At 41.1% G+C, this 21087-nt stretch overlaps 1 protein-coding gene across 3 annotated transcripts in view; it reads left to right on the top strand.

Moving 5' to 3' along the window:
• EED (embryonic ectoderm development) overlaps positions 1 to 18160 on the top strand; it is a 28370-nt gene extending 10210 nt beyond the window's left edge. Inside the window, exons 2-13 of one of the 3 annotated variants that reach the window (XM_074983792.1) lie at positions 285 to 437; positions 2701 to 2793; positions 4138 to 4203; positions 4724 to 4849; positions 4968 to 5049; positions 7149 to 7220; positions 8379 to 8470; positions 12671 to 12804; positions 13624 to 13729; positions 14556 to 14714; positions 15156 to 15229; positions 17789 to 18160. In XM_074983792.1, the coding sequence (XP_074839893.1) occupies positions 285 to 437; positions 2701 to 2793; positions 4138 to 4203; positions 4724 to 4849; positions 4968 to 5049; positions 7149 to 7220; positions 8379 to 8470; positions 12671 to 12804; positions 13624 to 13729; positions 14556 to 14714; positions 15156 to 15229; positions 17789 to 17915 (1284 nt within the window). In that variant the 3' untranslated portion in view covers positions 17916 to 18160. Of the gene's footprint in view, positions 1 to 284; positions 438 to 2700; positions 2794 to 4137; positions 4204 to 4723; positions 4850 to 4967; positions 5050 to 7148; positions 7221 to 8378; positions 8471 to 12670; positions 12805 to 13623; positions 13730 to 14555; positions 14715 to 15129; positions 15230 to 17788 lie in introns of all 3 variants that reach the window. The other 2 variants (XM_074983807.1, XM_074983799.1) reach the window with 2 other exon arrangements.
• Positions 18161 to 21087: the final 2927 nt, after the last annotated feature.

The following is a 21087-nucleotide window of genomic DNA, read 5'->3' on the forward strand; positions in this document are numbered from 1 at the left end:
ATGCCTTGCTGATGCGTGAAATACGGAACTGTCCAGGCCAAAATGGGATGGATGGTCACCGTAGTACAGAGTCACAGATCGGTAGACGTGTCAGTCTGTATCTTCGCAAAACAGAATGGCATTTTATTTAGAAGTCTATAATATTGTTTTTCCTCTGGGAATATTTTAATGTCAATGTGCAGGAGGTATTTCTATGGGAGAGAGGACAAAGTGGCTAGTTTTTTATTTTGGAGGTTTCTCGCTTATGTTAAATGCTGATATCTACCCATTTTGTATATTTTCAGGATGATGCTGTTAGTATAGAAAGTGGTACAAACACTGAACGTCCTGACACCCCAACAAACACTCCTAATGCACCAGGAAGGAAAAGCTGGGGCAAAGGAAAATGGAAATCCAAGAAGTGCAAATATTCCTTTAAATGTGTAAATAGTCTCAAGGTAAGTGTCAAATGGATAAGGTTCAAAACTAGAGACTAGCAGTTAAAAAAGATTATCAAGTCTGTTGTCTCACCTCTGCTGATGCTTCAGGGGAAGGTAATACCCTTTCTCTGTCTGTGTTAATTATGCAATATTGAGCAGATACAATAGTGATGAACACCACAAAAATAACCCTAATTAAATGATTCATATGGGCCGAGTCTACACATGGGCCTCTCTTCTGGAAGGGGCATGTTAATGAGGCACTTCGGAACAGGTTAATGAGGTGCTGATATACATATTTAGCACCTCATTAGCATAATAGTGGCCTGTGCTTCGCAAGTGGTGCTTTTGAAATGCAGACTGGCTATATAGACACAGGTGCTTCAAAATAAACCCCACACTTCGAAATTTTCTTATTTCTGAAATGAATTAGGGATAAGGGAATTTTTAAAGTGTGGGGTTTATTTCGAAGTGGCTGTGTCTGTAGAGCTAGTCTGCGTTTTAAAAGCAGCACTTTTGAAGCACAAGTGGCTGCTGCTATGCTAATGAGGTGCTGAATATGCATGTCAACTCTTCATTAACCTGTTCCAAAGTGCCTCCTTAACATACCCTTCCAAAAGGGAGGGGCATGTGTAGACATGGCCATGGGCTGGAGACATCAGTCATGATTCCTTGGGGAAATAGCCTATGCCATGTGGCATGCCATATATTTTGCCTGTCTTTGACTTACGCAGAAGTGTAACAAGAATATATTTAATAGTGAAAAATCACCAAACAACTTAAAGGACTGGAATTCCACTTTATTCTGTAGAGCTGTGTGGAACAGGATATTTCTACCTTGCTTTCTGCTGCTTTTACATTTTGCCCTCAGAGAAACCATGAAGTATGCCTGTTGCTGACTCACTGTACATTTTTAAACACCGCTTTGAGTCTGAAAAAACACTCTAAAATATTTTAAGTACTTGTGTAGGAGCTACCATAGGTGTAGTTTAAATGCCAAGAAAACAAATTTAGAACTTTCCAAATAAAGCAACCTTTAATTTCCTGTTTTTGTGTGTGTGCTCTCTTTGTGTGTACATATATTAACGTAATATTTTTACAAAATAGCTGTCAAAGTCCCTTGCCGTAAATAGGGGACTGTCTTCTGTCCTCTTCCTGGTGTCTGAATGATCTGAGTCTTCAGGTCATGTGCCTTTTTAGCTCTTATTTGCTTGAGAGTGATACTAAGCAATTCTACCACTCTTTTGGTAGGACCAGGACCAAACTGCCCCATATATACCATCCATTTCTCCCCTATAGGACTTAATAAAATTTGTCCACTTATTCCCTTTCCATGATAATCGGTGATATTAACCAACAGCTTTCTTTAAAGAGAAAGTATTTTCTACAGCATTTGGAGCAAAGATCAGAAACAACTGATTTTGAAATAATCTACTTTTATGCTCCCTCCCATAAAGGTGACTGAGGCAGAGTTAGTGATTTCAGATGTGAGTTCCTTTGGAGGTCTTTGACTGTTTCCCTGTTTCCTTTTCCCCTACAAGTGTCCTGTAGCCCATGATATGCAACTGAAATTTACCCAACTGCCCTCCCCTCTGCGCAGCCAGGACAAGCCAGGGGCTGCCCCCCCTCCGCAGCCATGGTCCCCACCTTAGCCCCGGGCCTTCCCCACCACCACCCAGATTACTTGTGTGATGCAAGCTGCAGGCTGGAACTGCTACAACCATGCAAGTTGCCCAAGGCAGCTGCCACCATGTGAGCCATCTGGGGCTGGAGCGTCCAGGGCGTGAGGAGACACCTCTGCTGCTGCTGCCGCCATGCTCTTGTCCCACCACAGCTCTAGCCCTTTATTGGATGATCTTCTGTAGGTGACAGAGACAGGCTTTCAAGCAACAAAAGCTCTTGAGGACTTGAGAAATTCAATAAAAGATCTTATCCTGGGACCAACACTGATACAACCAACCTGTCAGCTTTCTTTGTTCTCTAGGAAGCAATTTGAAGTTCTTCTGGTGGCCTTTGATCTTCCCAGTTCTAGGGATGTAAAATCCCGTTTAATTAGTTAACTGGTTAAATGTTAGGTTTAAATGATTAAATGGGTGGGGTCTGGGCTACTGTTTTTTGGTTTTTAGTGTCAGACTATAAATGGCTATAAAAGTAGTGACCTTTTATATGGGGAGAGGTTATACCAAAATAGGCTCCTTTTGCCCCAAATCATGAGTTTCTGAGAAATAATATCTGGTTTTTGATCTCTCGTGTTTCCTTTGACCTCATTTTTCCTTTGCAGGAGGACCATAGTCAGCCGTTGTTTGGAGTCCAGTTTAACTGGCACAGTAAGGAAGGAGATCCATTAGTGTTTGCCACTGTAGGCAGCAACAGAGTGAGTAACGTGCTCCGGTTTTGTCTAATCGTGTTGTCCCTCCATATGGTTCTCTATCTATCTGTATCCTCCTTTCTTCTCCTTCCTCCAATACAGTTACCAGTGTTCAGTCTGTAAAGGACTGTGATGAGGTTTTGTTTTCCATTTTTCAAGGCTTGTAAATGCCTACAATTTTAATATGGGTGAATCCAGTGGTTTGCACCTGATGACATGCTTCAGTGGTTTGCGAATAAGGCTCATTTTACTAAAATCTCTTCAGTTGTGTAAAAGTTGGGATACCTATGAAGGGAGATACAAAGATTCTTTTTTGGTGAAGTGTTGGTTCTCAGATATAATATGTTTAAAGGGCTAAGTGATGTACAAGAGGATGAAAGAAGAATTTTATTGCTGTCAATATGCCAGGTATTGATTGTAAGTAAAAATTAGTCCCCTGTGTGAGATGAGTTGATGGATTCTTGATGAACAAATATCAACTTAATAGCAGCCTTAAAAATAAGTAGTTACTAGAGAGCGTTCAGAGCAACTTATGCAATGTCTGATTTGTGAATAAAGAAGAGGCCTTCATTTTTCCCCAAGATTGTCAATGTGGCATTTATCACAATCACCACCTAGTGCAGAGAAATAAGTAACAAGGTAGGGATGTTAATGATGAACCATGTAACTGTAACTGGTAAACCTCATCTGTTTAGCTTAACTGGTAGGGGCTGGAGCAACCTCTTACCCAATGGGGCTGCCACAGGTGGGGGGCATTTCAGTGTGGCTAGAGCAGCCCCCATTTGTGGTGCCATGGAGGGGCAGCGCAGGCTGAAGCAGTCCCAATCCCTGGTGTGCTGTGGGCCAGGGTGCTCCAGCCCAGCTGGAGCAGCCCCTGTCAGTGGCAGGGGGAGCAGCTGTGTTTAATGGCAGGGGCTTCCCCCTGGTTTAATGATTAACTGATTAAACCTAGCATTTAACCAGCTAACTCATTTAATGAGATTTAACATCCCTATAACATTCTGTAGGTTCTGTGCAAAGAATGTAAACCAGAGGATAGAATGGCTTGTCAATATCTAATAGAAGTAACAAGTTAACGTTTCAGTTAATTATATTAATTCCAGGTCTGACATAGCCTGTCAGCAGCCTTCATTCCCAGGAAGTGCCATGGTGAGGAATATTGAAATACATAATTATTCTCATAAGACACGAATGCTCTTGCATCGGATGCCTTCCATGTTCAGCGAAGGAACAGATAGTAGATGGGACTTCTGTAGTAAAAGAGCAACACACCCTTCAGTTTGCAAAACTGAATGTGAAAATCGCATGCAATATTACATAAAAGCAATAATCCATTAAACTTTTTTCCAGGTCACTTTATATGAGTGCCATTCCCAAGGAGAAATACGTTTATTGCAGTCTTATGTGGATGCTGATGTATCCTTCCAAAGCAGATGATCATAAAGTTGTTTTAATCGGGCTAATGTGAAAAACACTTGTTTACACTCAATGTGTAACAATTGAATTATTGTCTGAGTACTGTAAACACCTGTTGATAAGAAACATTCTTCACTACAGGTCCAAACTCCTGCCTGTATCCCACAAATTCTAGGTTTGCTTTTCTAATATTACAAATGACAAATGATGAAATATGTTCTATAAAATATTGCTAAATGGGTTCTACATAATCTAATGCCTCCCTCCCAATGCTTATGCTTCAGGTTTGCAGTGCAGCATGAGAGAGCAGCAAAAACAAGGAGAGAAACACACAGGGGAGGGAATGGAGTTGTTGGGGGGCTTAGAAATCAGAATAAATATTAATCTGTTTGGTTTTGGTCATACACTAATTAACTTTTTAAAAAGCAGCCGCTGTACTTCTAAACAAATATATGAATACCTCTTATCTTAAATGAGACTTTACAGCTGTGTCTGGGTTCCTTAACGTGGCATCTATTAGGCAGATGAGAACTTTTATACTTGCGCATGGACCTATGATAGCAATACAAGTCACCCTCTTCTGGCTGTGGCTGGGTCGAGGGGTATTATTAGGATAATTAATCCCATTACAATGCAGTGCATAAAGGTGAGTTGTCACAAGGTCAAACTGCAGATTGCAGTTCTCTGATAACCTACAACATGGCCATTCTAACTATCTCAATGTGAGAGGGGGGAAATAATTTCATCTTTTAAATCTGTTTTAGCACTATGTGGGCCATGGAAATGCAATCAATGAACTGAAATTCCACCCAAGGGATCCAAATCTCCTCTTGTCCGTAAGCAAAGGTATGAAAGTTGGCTTTGTATTTGTTGTTATTTTTTTAAATATCATGGAAGTAATCTTGGGTGTGAATGAGACTAGCTAAACTTCATCAGCACACAGAGTAATGTTAGGGATGTAAAATCCTTTCAAATTAGTTAATTGGTAAACATTGGGAACTGTTTAACCAATTAAATGGGGCAGCTGGTATGTCTGAGTGTGCCTTGCCACAGCCCACACAGGCCTGGCCGCTGCGGGTGGGGCTCCTCTGGCCCAGTTGGAGCAGCCCCACCTGCAGTCTTTTAAAGCTGCTCTGGCCCAGCTGGAGGATCTCTACCTGTGGTGGTGCTGTGAGTGAGCGGGACTCCAGCTGGGCTGGAGGAGCCCCCACCTGCAGTGGCCAGGCCTGGGTGGGCTGTGCGAAAGCACACTCCACCTGGACTGGAGCAGCCCCTGTCCATGACCGCCCTGGGCAGGGTGCAGGCAGGGAAGCTCCAAGCTAGCTGGAGCAGCCCTGGTCTCCAGCAGGGGAGCTGCTCCAGTCCAGCTGCGCTCAAGCAGCCTCCCCAGCCACCGCTCCCCAATGACCATTGCAGATGCAGGCTGTGCTGGAGCACCCCTCCCAGGCGCAGCAGCCCTGCAGGGCTGGAGCAATTTCCAGCTAAAGGTGGGGTGGGGGAGGAGGTTAGGCAGGGCTGCTGCTCCAGTTTCTCCAGGGCTAAGCTGCCTCTGTTTAGGGTAAAGCTTTCTGTTAATCATTAACATCCCTAATTAATGTGTTACACTTTAAGCCCTGAGGTGAACAAGGTGAGGTAATATGTATTGGACCAACACAATTGTTGTTGTTGAAGAGCAAAGCTTTCAAGCTCCACTGAGTTCTTCAGGTCTGCACAATGGAAATGCAATGCTACACTTAAGGTTCTGGTTTACCTGTTACACTCTCGTCATCTTTTCCAGACCCAGAGAAGAGTTCTCTGAGGCTCCAAAGATTGTCTAGTAATGTAATCTCTTTTCTTCCATTTCTCTTACCCAGATTCTCTCTCTCATGTTCTGAAACCAACTTTAAGCCCTGAAACGCTAGATGAAATTAACTGCTGTTAATTTGGGTTTTCATGTACTTCATGAAACCCATGGTTTGTATTAGACATAACTGCATCAGTTAGTATCAGGATCAGGAGACTTCAACAATATCTCTGAAGAAAGAAAACATCCATGTTACGTATGACAGTTGTGCAAACCATGGGGCATTCATGGAGCTTTGTGATTATCATTTAAACTTGTTTTTATATGCTGTTGTTCTGCCACCTAGTGGTGTTAGTTGTGTGGTGCACACTACGAGCTTGGGGGAAAAAACATCTTAGCCTGGTTCTCCTTTCATTTACATGAATCCAAATTTGGAGGAAGTGAAGGGAGAGTTGGTTCATATGGTGTTGATACAGCCAGTCATAGCCTTATAAACTTGACAAATTTAAAGCAAGAATGAAGTTTTGCAAGTGTTAGAGTTGAAAACTTAATCTGTTCTAAATGAAGAACCCTCTACATTAAGGCAGTTATAGATGAGATTTCACAAGAGTCAAGAAATGTGAATTTCTGCAGCTTTGTGTGTGCTGTGTTGGAGCTGTGGGAACCATAATTTTTTGAGCTTATTGTATTTATAATTAAATACTTTTAAAACTTTAAAGAAGCAAAATCATACAGTCACAATAGCGTATGATTTTTTGATCATATTTTGCCTCCCAGACAATGCTTTGACAGTGATAGTAATAGACATCCAAGAACTGCTTAGCCATTTCTAATATCTCTGGGGAGATGAATAGGGCTGGAGAGGGGAGGAGGCACGGAAGGAAGTAGCAAAAATGTAACTAGCCTGACACATCCATCTTATTAGACTGTACTTTAATATAATGGAACCATGAAATCTTTCAGTTCTTTCTAAAACCTGATGTTTTTAATTGTCAGTGGCTTGTTACTGAAAATTGGCATCAAATTTTGTTATGAAACAGCTAGACAACTCCCATTGATTTCAACTGAAGTTGCATATATACAATTCACGGCTTAATCCTGCCCTCAGTTCAGAGTACACTAACCCTCCCACACACCTTTTTTTTTTTCCCCCGTTTATCAGGGCATATAATAATAGCTGAAGAGTTTATAAAGAGTGAAAGCATCCTTTCCCCTGCATACTTGGATAACTCAGGTGACTGCTGATTTTATATTTTAGAAAGCATGCTAAAAACCACTTCAATCAGCTGAAAATGACTGAGACTTTAACTTTTGGCTGAAATGTATTTTTCCTTCTCCTCCCCCTGAAAAGTGACTTAAGGCCTGCAAATAGGCTAGGTAGCAATTTGTCCTTAGAATGAGAATTTTCTTAACCATATCTAGAGTGCTAAAATGATCCTAACATTCAACTAAATTTTTTTCTTGTAGTGATAGAAGAACATACTTTATGGATTATAAATACTATGAAATTCCTGTTCTTGGAAGTGGTGGCTAAAAACTTCATTCAGCTAACAAATGCTTGACAAATAGGGCCCTACGACTATTTTAGCAATGAAAAATGTGTCACAGACTCAGAAATCTGTGCTGCACCTCTGAAATTTGATCTTATGATGTGCTTTTACTTTCTGTGATTATGAAACAGCTTCCATAGGGGAAACCAGTGTTTCTCAAATTGGGAGACCTGACCCAAAAGGGAATTGCTGGGAATTGTTAAATGGTTATTTTTAAGGTATTATAATATTCTCCTCGTTCCCCCACCCCTATGTCCCAGCCTTCTGTGCTGACTTCAGAGCTGGGTATCTAGAAAGCGGGAGGTGTCGATCAAACACCCAGCTCTGAAGGCAGCGCCTCACCGGCAGCAGCAATGCAGAAGTAAGGGTGGCAATATCATACTATGTCACCTGTAATTCTGCACTACTGCCTTTGTAGATGGATGGCTGGAGAATGGAAGCTGCTGACTTTGGGCCCACTTCTGCAGGCAACAGTACGGAAGTAAAGGGTGGCAGTACCATACCATACCATTCTTTCTTCTGTACTACTGCTCGTGGCAGCTTTGCTTTCAGAGCTGGGCCCCGGCCGGTAGCTGCTGCTCTCCCGCTGCTTACCTCTGACGCCAGTGGTGCCACCAGCAGCAATACAGAAAGAAGGTAGCAGTACTGCAACCCACCCTCCAATAAACTTTACCCCCATTCTGCATTACAACACCATGAAATTTCAAATTTAAATTGCTGAAATCATGACATTTACAATCTCAAAAAACCTATGGCCATGAAATTGGCCAAAATGGACCACGAATTTTGGTAGGAACCTAATGATAAATGTTAACCCGTCAGCTTCTGTCTTTTTATTCTAGATCATGCACTGAGACTGTGGAACATCCAGACAGACACATTGGTTGCAATATTTGGAGGAGTAGAGGGGCACAGGGATGAGGTCTTAAGTGCAGTAAGTGAAAAACTAGAGGGCAGTGCTTCAGCCTTATGTAGTGGAAACCCAATATTTTTCTCTTTGAATCATGTTTAGGCTTAAATATTGTGCCTAGCAAACCTAAAGCACACAAGTGAACACTTCAAACACATTTTGTCTAATACAATTCTAATATTACACAAGGTTAACACTAAAATACTTGCCAACCCCTAAAATCTGAACATCTGTGTCACTCAGACTCTAGAGAAGCTGGATATTTGCATCATGTCCCATGGGACACTGTGGGACTAAAGAGTGGGGCTGGAAGGAAATGGAAGGGAATTCTTTAAAGATCTTCTCTAGGAACTTAATGCTCTGATGAATGCTTCTAGGGACTGCAAGTGTGTCAGTTGACCTCAGCTGAGACACCTCATCAGAGGGTAAGAGGAAACTGATCAGTTGTTACTCTACTGTTGAAAAGGTTTAGTCTCGGTGGCTGGATGAAGGAACCAAAGTTTAAAATAGCTTTTTCCTTCAGTTTTTACATGTATAATGTATAGCTTAAAGTGACACAGATTGCATAGCTTTTCATGGCACATAAACACAGTCCCTACCCTAAAGGTCTTGCAGTCTAAGGCTGTTATCCTACATGTGCTTAATTTTACACATGTGGGTTATTCCTTGTGACTTTTGCTGGTAGTTGTGATACAGACATCTTAAGTAGGCAGAAGATTAGAGAAAAACTAGAGTGCCAATTAAATATTTATAATGTTTCTGTAAATATATAAAATAGACTTCCCAACTTTAAATTGTTACACAATCACAGGATTGGAAGGGACTTGAGAGTCCCCTGCACTCATGACAGGACCATACACCATCTAGACCATCACTGATCTGTTTGTCTAACCTACTCCTAAAAATCTCCAATGATGGAAAGTCAACAACTGCACTAAGCAATTTATTCCATGCTTAACTATCCTGAGAGAAATTTTATTCTGAATGTCCAACATAACCCTCTCTCACTGCAATTTAAACTCATTGCTTCTTGTCCTATGTTCAGAGGTTAAGGAGAGCCATTTTTCTCCCTCTTCCTTGAAACAGCCTTTTAGATATTTGAAAGCTGTTATCATGTCCCCTTTCAGTCTTCTCTTTTCCAGACAAAAAAATCTCCATTTTTTCAGCTTTCCCTCACGAGTCATGTTTTCTAGATCTTTGATCATTTTCGTTGTTCTTCTCTGGACCTTCTCCAGTTTGTCCACATCTTGCCTGACATGGGGCACCCCTTGGCCTAAACATGCTGAGTAGAGTGGAAGAATTACTTCTCATATCTTGCTTACAACACTCCTGATTCATATTTAACTTGTGATCTGCTATGACTCCTAGACCCCTTTCTGCAGTATTCCTTTCTAGTCAGTCATTTGTGTGTCATTTGCAGTCAGGTGTGTTGTGAACAAGACACGAGAAATCATTCTACTGCTCTACTCTGCGCTGGTTAGGCCTCAGCTGGAATATTGTGTCCAGTTCTGGGCACCCCAATTCAAGAAAGATGTGGAGAAATTAGAGAAGGTCCAGAGAAGAGCAACTAGAATGATAAAAGGTCTGGAGAACATGACTTATGAAGAAAGGCTGAAAGAATTGGGCTTGTTTAGCTTGGAAAAAAGAAGATTGAGGGGGGACATGATAGCGGTTTTCAGATATCTTAAAGGGTGTCATAAGGAGGAGGGAGAAAACTTGTTCTTCTTGGCCTCTGAGGAGAGAACAAGAGGCAATGGACTTAAGCTGCAGCAAGGGAAGTTTAGGTTGGGCATTAGGAAAAAGTTCCTAACTGTCAGGGTGGTCACGTACTGGAATAAGTTGCCGAGGGAGGTTGTGGAATCTCCCTCGCTGGAGATATTTAAGAACAGATTAGATAGATGTCTATCAGGGATGGTGTAGATAGTGGTCGGCCCTGCCGTCGGGGCAGGGGACTGGACTCGATGGCCTCTCGAGGCCCCTTCCGGTCCTAGTGTTCTATGATTTCTCATTTAGTTTACATGAAACTGAATTCTAAATGAAGTACTCTGCATTTGTCCTTGTTAAATTTCTTCCTGTTTACCTCGGGCCATTTCTCCAGTTTATCTCGATTATTTTAAATTATAATCCCATTTTTCAAAGCATTTACCAGCACTCTTAGCTTGATAACCACCATGAACTTTGTACGTGTGTTCTCTATGTCATTATCTAAACCATTGATTAAGATATTGAACAGAATCGGTTCCAGATTGATCCCTTGGAATCCCACTTGTTATGCCCTGTCCTCACTGTGAACCATTGATAACTACTCTCTGGAAATGGTAATCTGACCAGTTATGCACCCCTCTGATTGCCAGCCAGTGGGAGTGATGGGGGTGGAGCCTGCAAGCTCTGTACCTGCACTGCTGCTCCCAGAGCTGCATTCTTTCTCATGAGCCAGCAGGCTGGATGCACCCCATGGCTTCCTCGATCCGGCCAGTAAGACTCAGGGCTCCACGGTGGGGTGAGCTGGTACTTGAGCCAGGTGGGGTGGGAGAGGGTGTTGAGACTTGGCAGCCAATGAGAGAAGGGGGCAGGAGCTGCATCAGTTAGGCATTCCTTATTGCCTATTGCCTCCCTCAGCCCACTCCAACACCCTGTCTCCTGCTCAGACCCTGCACACCCACCCTAGCCCTCCCCTTGTAGCCAGCCCCTGCTGTGCTCTGAAACCCTCATTTTTGGTCCCACCCCAGAACCTATGGTGCCCCACAAAATCTACTAGCCCCAGGCCCTCAGAAGAGTTAATCTGGCCTCGGGGGTAGGCCCTGAGCTTCGTCACCCCTCCAACCCCTTCAGGGAGTGAGGTCGATCTTTTTTTTTTCTGCTTTTCACTTGTGGGCCAGGTCAGTAAGTTTTTTTTTGTGGGTGATTTTTTTTTTTTTTGGCTTCTCGCTTGTGTGAGATTCATCTCACTCCCTCAGGGGGGTTAAGGGGTCACAAGGCTCAGGGCTGCCCCCCAGAGCCAGGTTAACTCTTCACCTAAGCCAAGCATCACATAATTGGAGCTTACTTGTCTGTCTGTAAAACACCTTTCAAAGGTGACTTGGTGTTGAAAGACACTGCACAAGTGATCTTTAAGGATGAGCAGAACAAAACACTGGTGCTTTCATGCACAAGAGAATAGTGCCACACTTAACCACAAGTCTTGTTTTGACCTACAGTAATATATAATTAATTCAGTACTGCTTCTTTAGTTAAGAACTTGACACGTATTTCACATTAGACATGATTTATGCTTGAGAGGGATCTTCCAATATTGCCCTGGCCACATATATTTGAGTAAAATTGTGTGCATAAAACACAATGGAAAGTAAAAAAGCATATGAGGAGAAAGGAATGGATAATGAAGAAAAAGTGTTAAATGAACATGGGAAATAGTTACTTGAGTTTGTTGTTATGCCTGCTTCTTTAAGGGTCTGTTTATGTACAGATGCTCACATTTCATTTACATGTAACAAACACTTAGATAGCTCAAATCTAAATAATTCATTCTTTCTAGAACAAATAGTCTTTCCTCCTACAGAAACATTGGTATTGTCATACAAAATCAGATCAGTGGTTCTTCTAGCCCAGTAATATTTCTGATATTAGTGAGTATGAGATACAGGATACACATAGTAGTATCTTGATGCAAGTAACCTCATAGTAGACAAAAAAAGGAATAAACTGCCCATAGAAAAAACTTTTCTTAATTCCTGCCAGTTGCTGTCTTATGCTCTGAAGTATAAGGGTTAATAGCCCTCAAAATTATTTTTGTTCTGTATATCATAATGGTGGATGGTCCTCATTGGTGCCCAATCCTTTTCTAAATTCTACTACAGTCTCAATTCAACCATATGACAATGAGTTCTACAGGTTCTGTGCTGAGGAAAATAGCAGTCTTCAATTTGTTGTCTTTCAGCTTCATTCAGTGTTCCTTATTTTTGCCTTCAGGAGAGTCGAATAGGCCTTCTGAGATCTGATACCTTTTACAGGAAGCAAGCTTTGATATTTAAATATCACTATTTAATACTTTTCCATCTTGAAATATGCTTGCTCTCTAGACTGAAAATATGATTTAAACATATTATGCAATCAGTGTTAATACAGAAGAAAATAGAATCAGCAAGTTAGTAAGCTGAAATATAATAGTATTGAAGGCTTAAAGTCGATTCTCTTTTTTTTTTTTTTTTTTTTTTTTTTTTGTAGGATTATGATCTTCTTGGTGAGAAAATAATGTCCTGTGGTATGGATCACTCTCTGAAACTCTGGAGAATCAATTCAAAGAGAATGATGAATGCCATTAAGGAGTCTTATGAGTATAATCCAAATAAAACCAACAGGTAAACACAATCTCATTCCTTATTCTTGGACAGACAGACAGATGTGCACGTGCACATCTGAATCTTCTCACCCAAGGTCCATATCTGCTCCAACCAGAATGTGGTATTTAACATTGACTCGGTAGTTGTTGGCATTGTGGCAATTTATATGGGGACTGTATGGGAAACATATACATACAGTTAGAATGACACTGGAGAATTTTGAATTCTGTGAATCAGTCTCATAGAATATGTTGATTTGAAAAGATAGTTACCTTTCAGTTACACTACTAGCAAAATTTGACCTATAATTTTAAGGGAGACCAATTCATGTATTTACCTGTTTGTACCAGTACTAGAATTGAGTAGCTTTCAATTTGTGAAATAAATGTGAAGGTGTACCAAATACATTTTATGATGGGACTAATACTAGAAATATACCTGCTTTCTTAATATTACCAAATGTTAAATGGTACTTCAGAAGAAACATAGGGTGTTCTTACAATAAGCTTTGTCAAAACATTTTATATTTTGTTTTTAATAGTATTGGGTGTAGAAACAGGCTCTGGGATTCCTTCTGTTTTAATATTTTGTCTTTCCAGAGCCTGCTGCCCTTCTTCCACCACCCATACCGCACATGTATTTTGGAACCTCAGCTAATTCACTGATGACAATCATGTAGTATTTACCTTACAGATATGTTTCTGAAATCTATGCCTCAAATTATTAGACACGGCAGAAAAAGGTTCTGCTGACAGAACATTTTATAATGTAAATCATATTTATTTTTGTGGCCTCTCTTTGCTTTTCTTGATATGACTTTTTGGTTTTTCCTCACAGGCCTTTTATTTCTCAGAAAATTCACTTTCCTGACTTTTCTACCAGAGATATACATAGGAACTATGTTGACTGTGTACGATGGTTAGGAGATCTAATACTTTCCAAGGTAAAATATCTACTGTTGAACCATATTTTCAAGGTTATTTGCTTACATTCTGGGTCTCAAACAATAGTTTTTGGGTGAGAGTGGAGTAGATCAGGGTGTCTTTCTGTTGCTTTGACTTATTGGGTGGAAATTGACTTATTGTGCCATGCAGGGTGATTTTTATAAACAGATTGTCAATTTAATTATTTGGATTTGGGTATATAAGAGTCTTCTATTAAAAAAATTATACAAATCTTCTAGCAATCAAAGCTCTAGTAAAAATATATTAGAACTGAAAATCCAGGTTTCGGGTGGACTATTCATTGGGGGGAAAAAAGCAGGACTGTCCATTTCTGGCACTTCGTGTGACTCTTGCAAGAAAAAAGAGAAAATATGTGCTCTTAAATTGGAAAGTCTGCATCATGGGATGACTTTGATTTGTTGTTGAAACATTGGTAATGTTTTCTCTGCATATGTTGGGGAATACCCTGTCTACTCTCAGATTTGAAAACAATTTAGCTCTTTTCTAGCAAAATTCTTCAAATTTGCAGACACAAACTAAACTTCCTTTTTGTGTTTTGTGTGTTCAGGTGCACTTTACTGTCACTCCTTTGGCAGTTAAAGGTCATTGGCAAGTAATTTGGGTGGGATGGCTCTATTTGGACTGCATAGTGTAAGATCTGTGGATAAACAATTAAGATTGAGTGGCATCCTTGATTATTTCAATGTTCTAAAGAGTGGTTGTAAAAGGAGAAGTTTGGATAAAATTATGTTTGAAAAAAGCATGGGTGGTGTCTTCCCCTCTTCTCCCCTCCCAGGTTAGTGATTTTCTTCTCTCTTTCCACAGTCTTGTGAAAATGCAATTGTGTGCTGGAAACCAGGCAAAATGGAAGATGATATAGATAAAATCAAGCCCAGTGAGTCAAATGTGACTATACTAGGGCGATTTGATTACAGTCAGTGTGATATCTGGTATATGAGGTTTTCAATGGACTTCTGGCAAAAGGTAAAATTGAGGTTTGAACTCTTACTGTATTTGAAGAAGATCCCAGTTTAGGGAACTGGGACTCTTTCCTAATTATATTATTTAGATGACTTAATGGTATATGAGGAAAACTTTTCAGCTGACATGCCCTTATGTGATTGGAGGCAACATGGTCTGGATCAAGGAGTTTCCTGTACTAGTAGTGAGGAATACTAGATTTTAATCCTGGCTGTCCACTGGGGATACATTAAGCATTGGGTAAAAATTACTCAATCTTTCACCTTTTACTGATGGGGAAACTGAGACAAATGCATAAGACACATGGCAGGGGGTGTAGTGCAGATCACTAGTTTTATAGTTATTTGAATATTTGAAATGTTGTTAGTCCTACAGGCTTTATGAAGTGTCTTCTGTTCTTTGATTCTGTATTTTGAAGTATCACTATTGGCTCTTGTTTCAAAGATGCTTGCTTTGGGCAATCAAGTTGGCAAACTTTATGTGTGGGATTTGGAAATAGAAGATCCTCATAAGGCTAAGTAAGTATATATAAGTTTCTAAACTCCCTTTGTTTCTTTGTGATACTGAGACATGGAGTTGGGGGCATTTTCCTTCTTTACATGACCCATATACTTAAAGGGTGTGGTAGGGCATTTTTCTTCTCATATTACATGTAACCTAAATTCTTGAATGTTGGTACTCACACCTTCAGTTCTGTAAACAGTATTTTGAGACTGTAAAGATAACCTTATTATTTGTACTAGCAAATTTGCCTGGTGTTGCTTGAGACCTTAAGTCAATAATAATGTGGGTGTATTGTTTTTAAATAAAAGTAAAATGTACATGCTTAATTTAAATGATTGTATTTTTCCAAACCTGTCCCTCACCGTACCCACAGCCCCTTGCCCTGAGCCTCTCCTCAGCCCTGCAACCTTGACTCCTGCATCCCCACAATCCTTTGTCCTCTGCCCCTCCCTCACATCCAGGCATCTGCCTTGATCACTGTTCCTTCTAATGTCTTCCATCCATGGGCAGAATAAGTGTTTATGTGCACCAAGGCATGTGTGGATGTGCACCACCAATACGAACATATGCTTCCCACTGTGGGTGGTTGTGGACGCGCTGCTAATTGGCTGGGCAGCACCTGAATCTCTCCTGGGTGGCTGCTCAGGTGCTCACCATACTGGGAACACTGGCCTCGATTCCTGTGCCCCTCCTCACTGACAACTGCTTGCTGTTCCCCTTCCTGGCCCTGTTGGGGTGTGAGAGCAAAGTGCACAGAATGCAGTAAACTGCACTTTTCCCTCCCCCTGACAGTGAGGAAGGGGAACATCAAGTAACGACTGAGGGTGGGGGGATTTCACACGCACATACACCCTACCTCTGATTAGGAGTTTTTGAACACACAGATCCACAGACAATCTTACACACACATAGTAGATTATGGTAGTGCATAGAGGCCCCAGTGGAGCTGGGAGGACACTGTGCTGGGCACTGAACTTAGGTACTGTACAGAAAAGTCCATGCCTCAAATAGCTTACAGCGAAAAGTTTACCTAGTAATTGGGAGATTTACCTGGTGGGTTTGGCCCACAATGGAGGGTGAAGGGGAAAATACTAGGGTAGTAGTAGCAGAAATGAAGTGTTATAGGCTAGATACATGCACAATTTGGAGGGGCTTATAATATGAATTTCCAGGTGACCTGGTGAAGAGCCATATGAGTTCTTCCTAGAAACCTTGCTATAGTTCATCACCCATTTACAATAATGTATTCCGAACTAAAAATCATTACTTATGTTGATTACAGTAACCTATTTAAATGATCTACTTACAGCTAGAGCTTTATGAACATTGAATTTGGGTGAAGAAAGACATGGCAGGGAAGAAGAAGTAATTGGGTGGTGGGTTCCAAATGAACAAGGAGTACAGTAAAATCTTGAAATCTTGATAACAGCCTTCAGCTTACTGAAGGGAGGCTGCAAAGAGGCTGGAGAGAGGCTGTTCACAGTGGTCACGGATGGCAGAACGCGGAACAGTGGTCTCAAGTTGTGGTTGGAAAGGTCCAGGTTGAACATTAGGAAAAACTTTTTCACTAGGAGGGTGGTGAAGCATTGGAATGGTCTACCAAGGGAAGTAGTGGAGTCTCCATCCCTGGAGGTGTTTGTCTCGCCTCGACAAAGCCTTGACGGGCTGATCTAATGGGTTTGGTCCTGCTTCAAGCAGCGGGGTGCATTCAATGGCTTTTTTAGGGCTCTTCCAGCTCTATTATTCTATGAAATGCATGATTTCAAGTTGTGCTTAACTCGCATTAATGTGAGTTAAGTGCAAATTTAAAATTCTGCTCCCCTCCAGCCTTGGCTCAACCTGGGCAGCCCCAGTTCAGTCTCCCCCCACCCCACCCCCCACGCAGCCCTCCTCACCGCCCACGCACACCTCTGGCTCAAACCCCCACCCCCGCGCCCAGCTCTGGCTCACCACTCCTCAAGTGTGCCTCCGGGTCAAGCCCTCTCATGCATGGCTCCAGTTCAACCCTGCCCCCCCTGCATCCTGGCTCACCACCAGAGCATGGCTTCAGTTCACCACCTCTGTGCCTGGCTCTAGCTCAACCCTACCTGCCCCAGTTCAACCGTGCCCCCTGCCCCCCACATATAGCTCTGGCTCAACTCCACCCACAGCTCCCCTGCAGCCCTAACCCCACCCCCCAGGCTTAACCACTCTGCTCCCCTCCCATGTCCCCAACCCACCACCAGGCTTAACCCTTCCCAACTGCCCACCCCAACCCCAGGACTTACCTTTCAAAACGAGCTCCAGGTGCTCCTGCTGCTTCCCCGGCTGCATAATGTGCATTCCGCCAGGGAAAAAGCCACCCCCCAACTTGCGCAAAAATCAATTTATGCGATGGTGTGTGGGAATACGGCCCTCACATAAATCGAGGCACTACTATACGTAAGGGCCCAGCCTTGCTAACCTTCCCTTTGCAAAGGGGGTTCCAGTAAAGTCTGTCAAATAACATGTTAAAGGTCTGATCTAGCAAGTGGATCTTAAGAAGTATAGTAGCAAATGTGGACTTAACATTGAAAAAATTTTTTTTCTTGTAGATGTACGACACTTACCCATCCCAAATGTGCTGCTGCCATTCGACAAACCAGTTTTAGCAGGGATAGCAGTATCCTTATAGCTGTTTGTGATGATGCCAGTATCTGGCGCTGGGACCGACAACGATAAATTACTATTTTAATTGAAAACAGAAAGTACATTGTTGGTTTACAGTATAATCTATTATTTAGCTGTACTTTAGTTTGCATTTAATATAGTTTTTTCTGCTGTTCAGCTGGCTAGAGCTGAACTTAGTGATGTTTACATTTTTTGTACTATTGTCCTGCTCAGATTCTGCTGCTTTTATTAATAAAAAATATTTTTATAAAGCATTATGCATTGTCCACTTCAGTTATTTTCCCAAAATGAATTTCATGATTTTACTGTTATACTGTTTTATATTGCGTATAGCTAGTACATACCAAATGGATGTGAGCCTTATGGTAGGTACTGAATATATGTGAGAGTGCAGTCTTGTATGAATTTTATATTTTTTTTTAAAAATCAGTTTTTTTAATAGTACTGGAGTGTAAAGTAGTTGCATAAATATTTCATATGGTTCACAGTAATTTGTTAGTCATCTGTATAACAAGGTTCTTAAAAATATAATATAAGAGAATGTGGCTGTGCTAAAAATATTTTACACCTTGTCTTTTCCCTATGTTGCTTTCACTGTAGATTATTAAACCTGAAGGAATTTTAAGACCAAGATGAGCTTTTCATACCTTACAGTACATGGCTATTTTTGCTATTTGTTTACTTTTTGCTTTTTCATGGGTTGGATAGTGGAAAAACAAGATAAGGTACTCCCAGCTTCCTGATTCTCATTTACTAGCTCAGTGCTGTAATGCAGATTTTGACTGCTATAGGGGAACACTTTAATTCTAGCTATTGTACTGACACTTTAAAAAGGGTATTTAGGTTTTATAAAATATTCCTTTTCCCAAATGCAGCCTACATTTTGGATCTGCTATGGTGCCTCAAAGATTTAGTTGTAAGAGCAAATAAACTACATAATGATTGTAGCTGTAGATTGTAACTGTTTTTTAATATATTTGTTGGAACTTAGACCTAACTAGGTTATTCACAGAATCACAGGCACATTCTCATGTTCCTCAACTAACATCATATATGCCATCATGTGCCAACAATGCCCAGATTCTTTGTATATTGAACAGACTTCAAACTCTATTAGACAAAGAGTTAACGGGCACAAAACAGACATAAAAACACTCCTGATCCACAAGCCTGTTATCCAGCATTTTAATGGAGTGGGTCATTCTGTTACCCTGTGTCTACACGTGCCCCTTCCTTTTGAAAGGAGCATGTTAATGAGCAGGTTTGAAAGGTGCTAATGAGGCACTGCAATGAATATGGAGTGCCTCATTAGCATAATGGCAGCCATGGCGATTCGAAAGTGCGGCTTTTTGAATTGCGCGCCACCCGTGGACATGGGACCTTCCGAAAGGATGCCCCCCCTCCCCAGCTTTCGAAAGCCCTTCTTCCTATCTGGTGATCAGAAGAAGGGCTTTCAAAAACTGGGGGGGTCCTTTTGGAAGGTCCCGTCTGCATGGGCAGCGCACAATTCGAAAATCTGCACTTTTGAATCGCTGTGGTCATCATTATGCTAATGAGGTGCTGCATATTCATTGCAGTGCCTCATTAGCATCTTTCGAACCCACTCATTAACATGCCCCTTTTGAAAGGAAGGGGCACGCGTAGACCCAGCCTTAATGACTTAAAAGTTTGCATTTTACTGAAGAGGAATTTTCACAACAGTCTTGAAAGAGAGGCTGCTGAACTCTTTTATATTCAAATTTGACACATTAACACGTGGTTTGAACCGGGATGTGAATTTTCTGGGTCATTATAGGGGCTCTTTTGCATACTTGGCTTAATCTAATTCTTGACTCCCCCCTGCCTTCTGCCCCTCTACTCTCTGATTTGCTCACCTTGATAATTTTTTTCTGATTTGTCAACCTTGATTACTGTTTTTGGTTCTCTGTGCCTTAAATATTGAGTCTGTTCTGCTATGGCTATGGTCTGAAGAAGTGGGTCTGTCCCACGAAAGCTCACCTAATAAATTATTTTGTTAGCCTTTTAAAATGTTACTTGACTGCTTTTTTGTTTTGATAGTTAACCAAGAATGAGAAGAGGAAATAGAACAAGGTATTACTGCCAGTGAAGTGTCTAATGTTTTGGCAATTTTTCTTTTCATGTCACAGTGTAGTTCCAATCCAGTAATGTGCAAGGGTAATGCAAGCCCGAAATGATGCAAAATAGTCATCTGACTATATTATAAATAAATATTTACATCAGAATTTGCTGTCTGGAACCCATTTATCTCCATTCTTTTCACTTGCTCTCTTCTGACTCTTAAACATGCACAACCCAGGAAGCATGTATTATGGTATAATATAGTAAACACCATCTGTAGTTCTCAAGAGATCTTTTTTTGATCTGAGAGTTAGCTCAAAAGTGGTCCTCCACAGTACCAATCTGAGGCATGTCTGGCTGTTTTTCTGTCAAAAAAAGACACACCATATATTTCTTTACCAGTCTGGGGAGACTGTAAATGTTGCTCTTTCATGAGATCACTTGTCTAGTTAGTAATATGATCAAAGCTCATGTTAGAATTTGCTTAGAGATACTTAAAAAAGTTAGATGTCTTCAAGTTACCAGGGTCTGATGAAATGCATTCTAGAATACTGAAGGAGCTGATTGAGGAGGTATGTGAGCCATTAGCTATCACCTTTGAAAAGTCACAGAAGACAGGAGAAATTCCAGAAGACTGGAAAAGGGCAAATAAAGTGCCCATCTATAAAAAAGGAAAAATGCCAATCCATGAAAATATAGGTCCACTCAGCTTAACTTCTGTGCCAGGAAAGACAATGGAGCAAATGATTACAGAATCCATCTGCAAGTGTCTGGAAGACAACAAGGTGGTAAGCAACAATCAGCATGGATTTGTCAAGAACAAATCATATCAAACCAACCTGATAGCTTTCTCTGTTACCACAACAAGCCTTGTGGATAAGTGGGATGTGGTCTACGCAGACTTTAGTAAAGCATTTGATTCAGTCTCGCATGATCTTCTTATAAATAAACTTGTGAAATACAACCTATATGTGGCTATATAAGATGGGTTGGATAAATGATTGGATAACTGTTCTTAGAGAATAATCATCAATGGATTGCAGTCATGTGGGAAGGGAATCGCAAGCAAGGTGCCTCAGGGATCAATTTTGGGACCAGTTCTGTTCAATATTTTCATCAATGATGTACATTGTCATGGAGAGTA

The sequence above is a fragment of the Carettochelys insculpta genome, chromosome 1, assembly GCF_033958435.1.
Source record: "Carettochelys insculpta isolate YL-2023 chromosome 1, ASM3395843v1, whole genome shotgun sequence".
Lineage (NCBI taxonomy): Eukaryota > Metazoa > Chordata > Testudines > Carettochelyidae > Carettochelys > Carettochelys insculpta.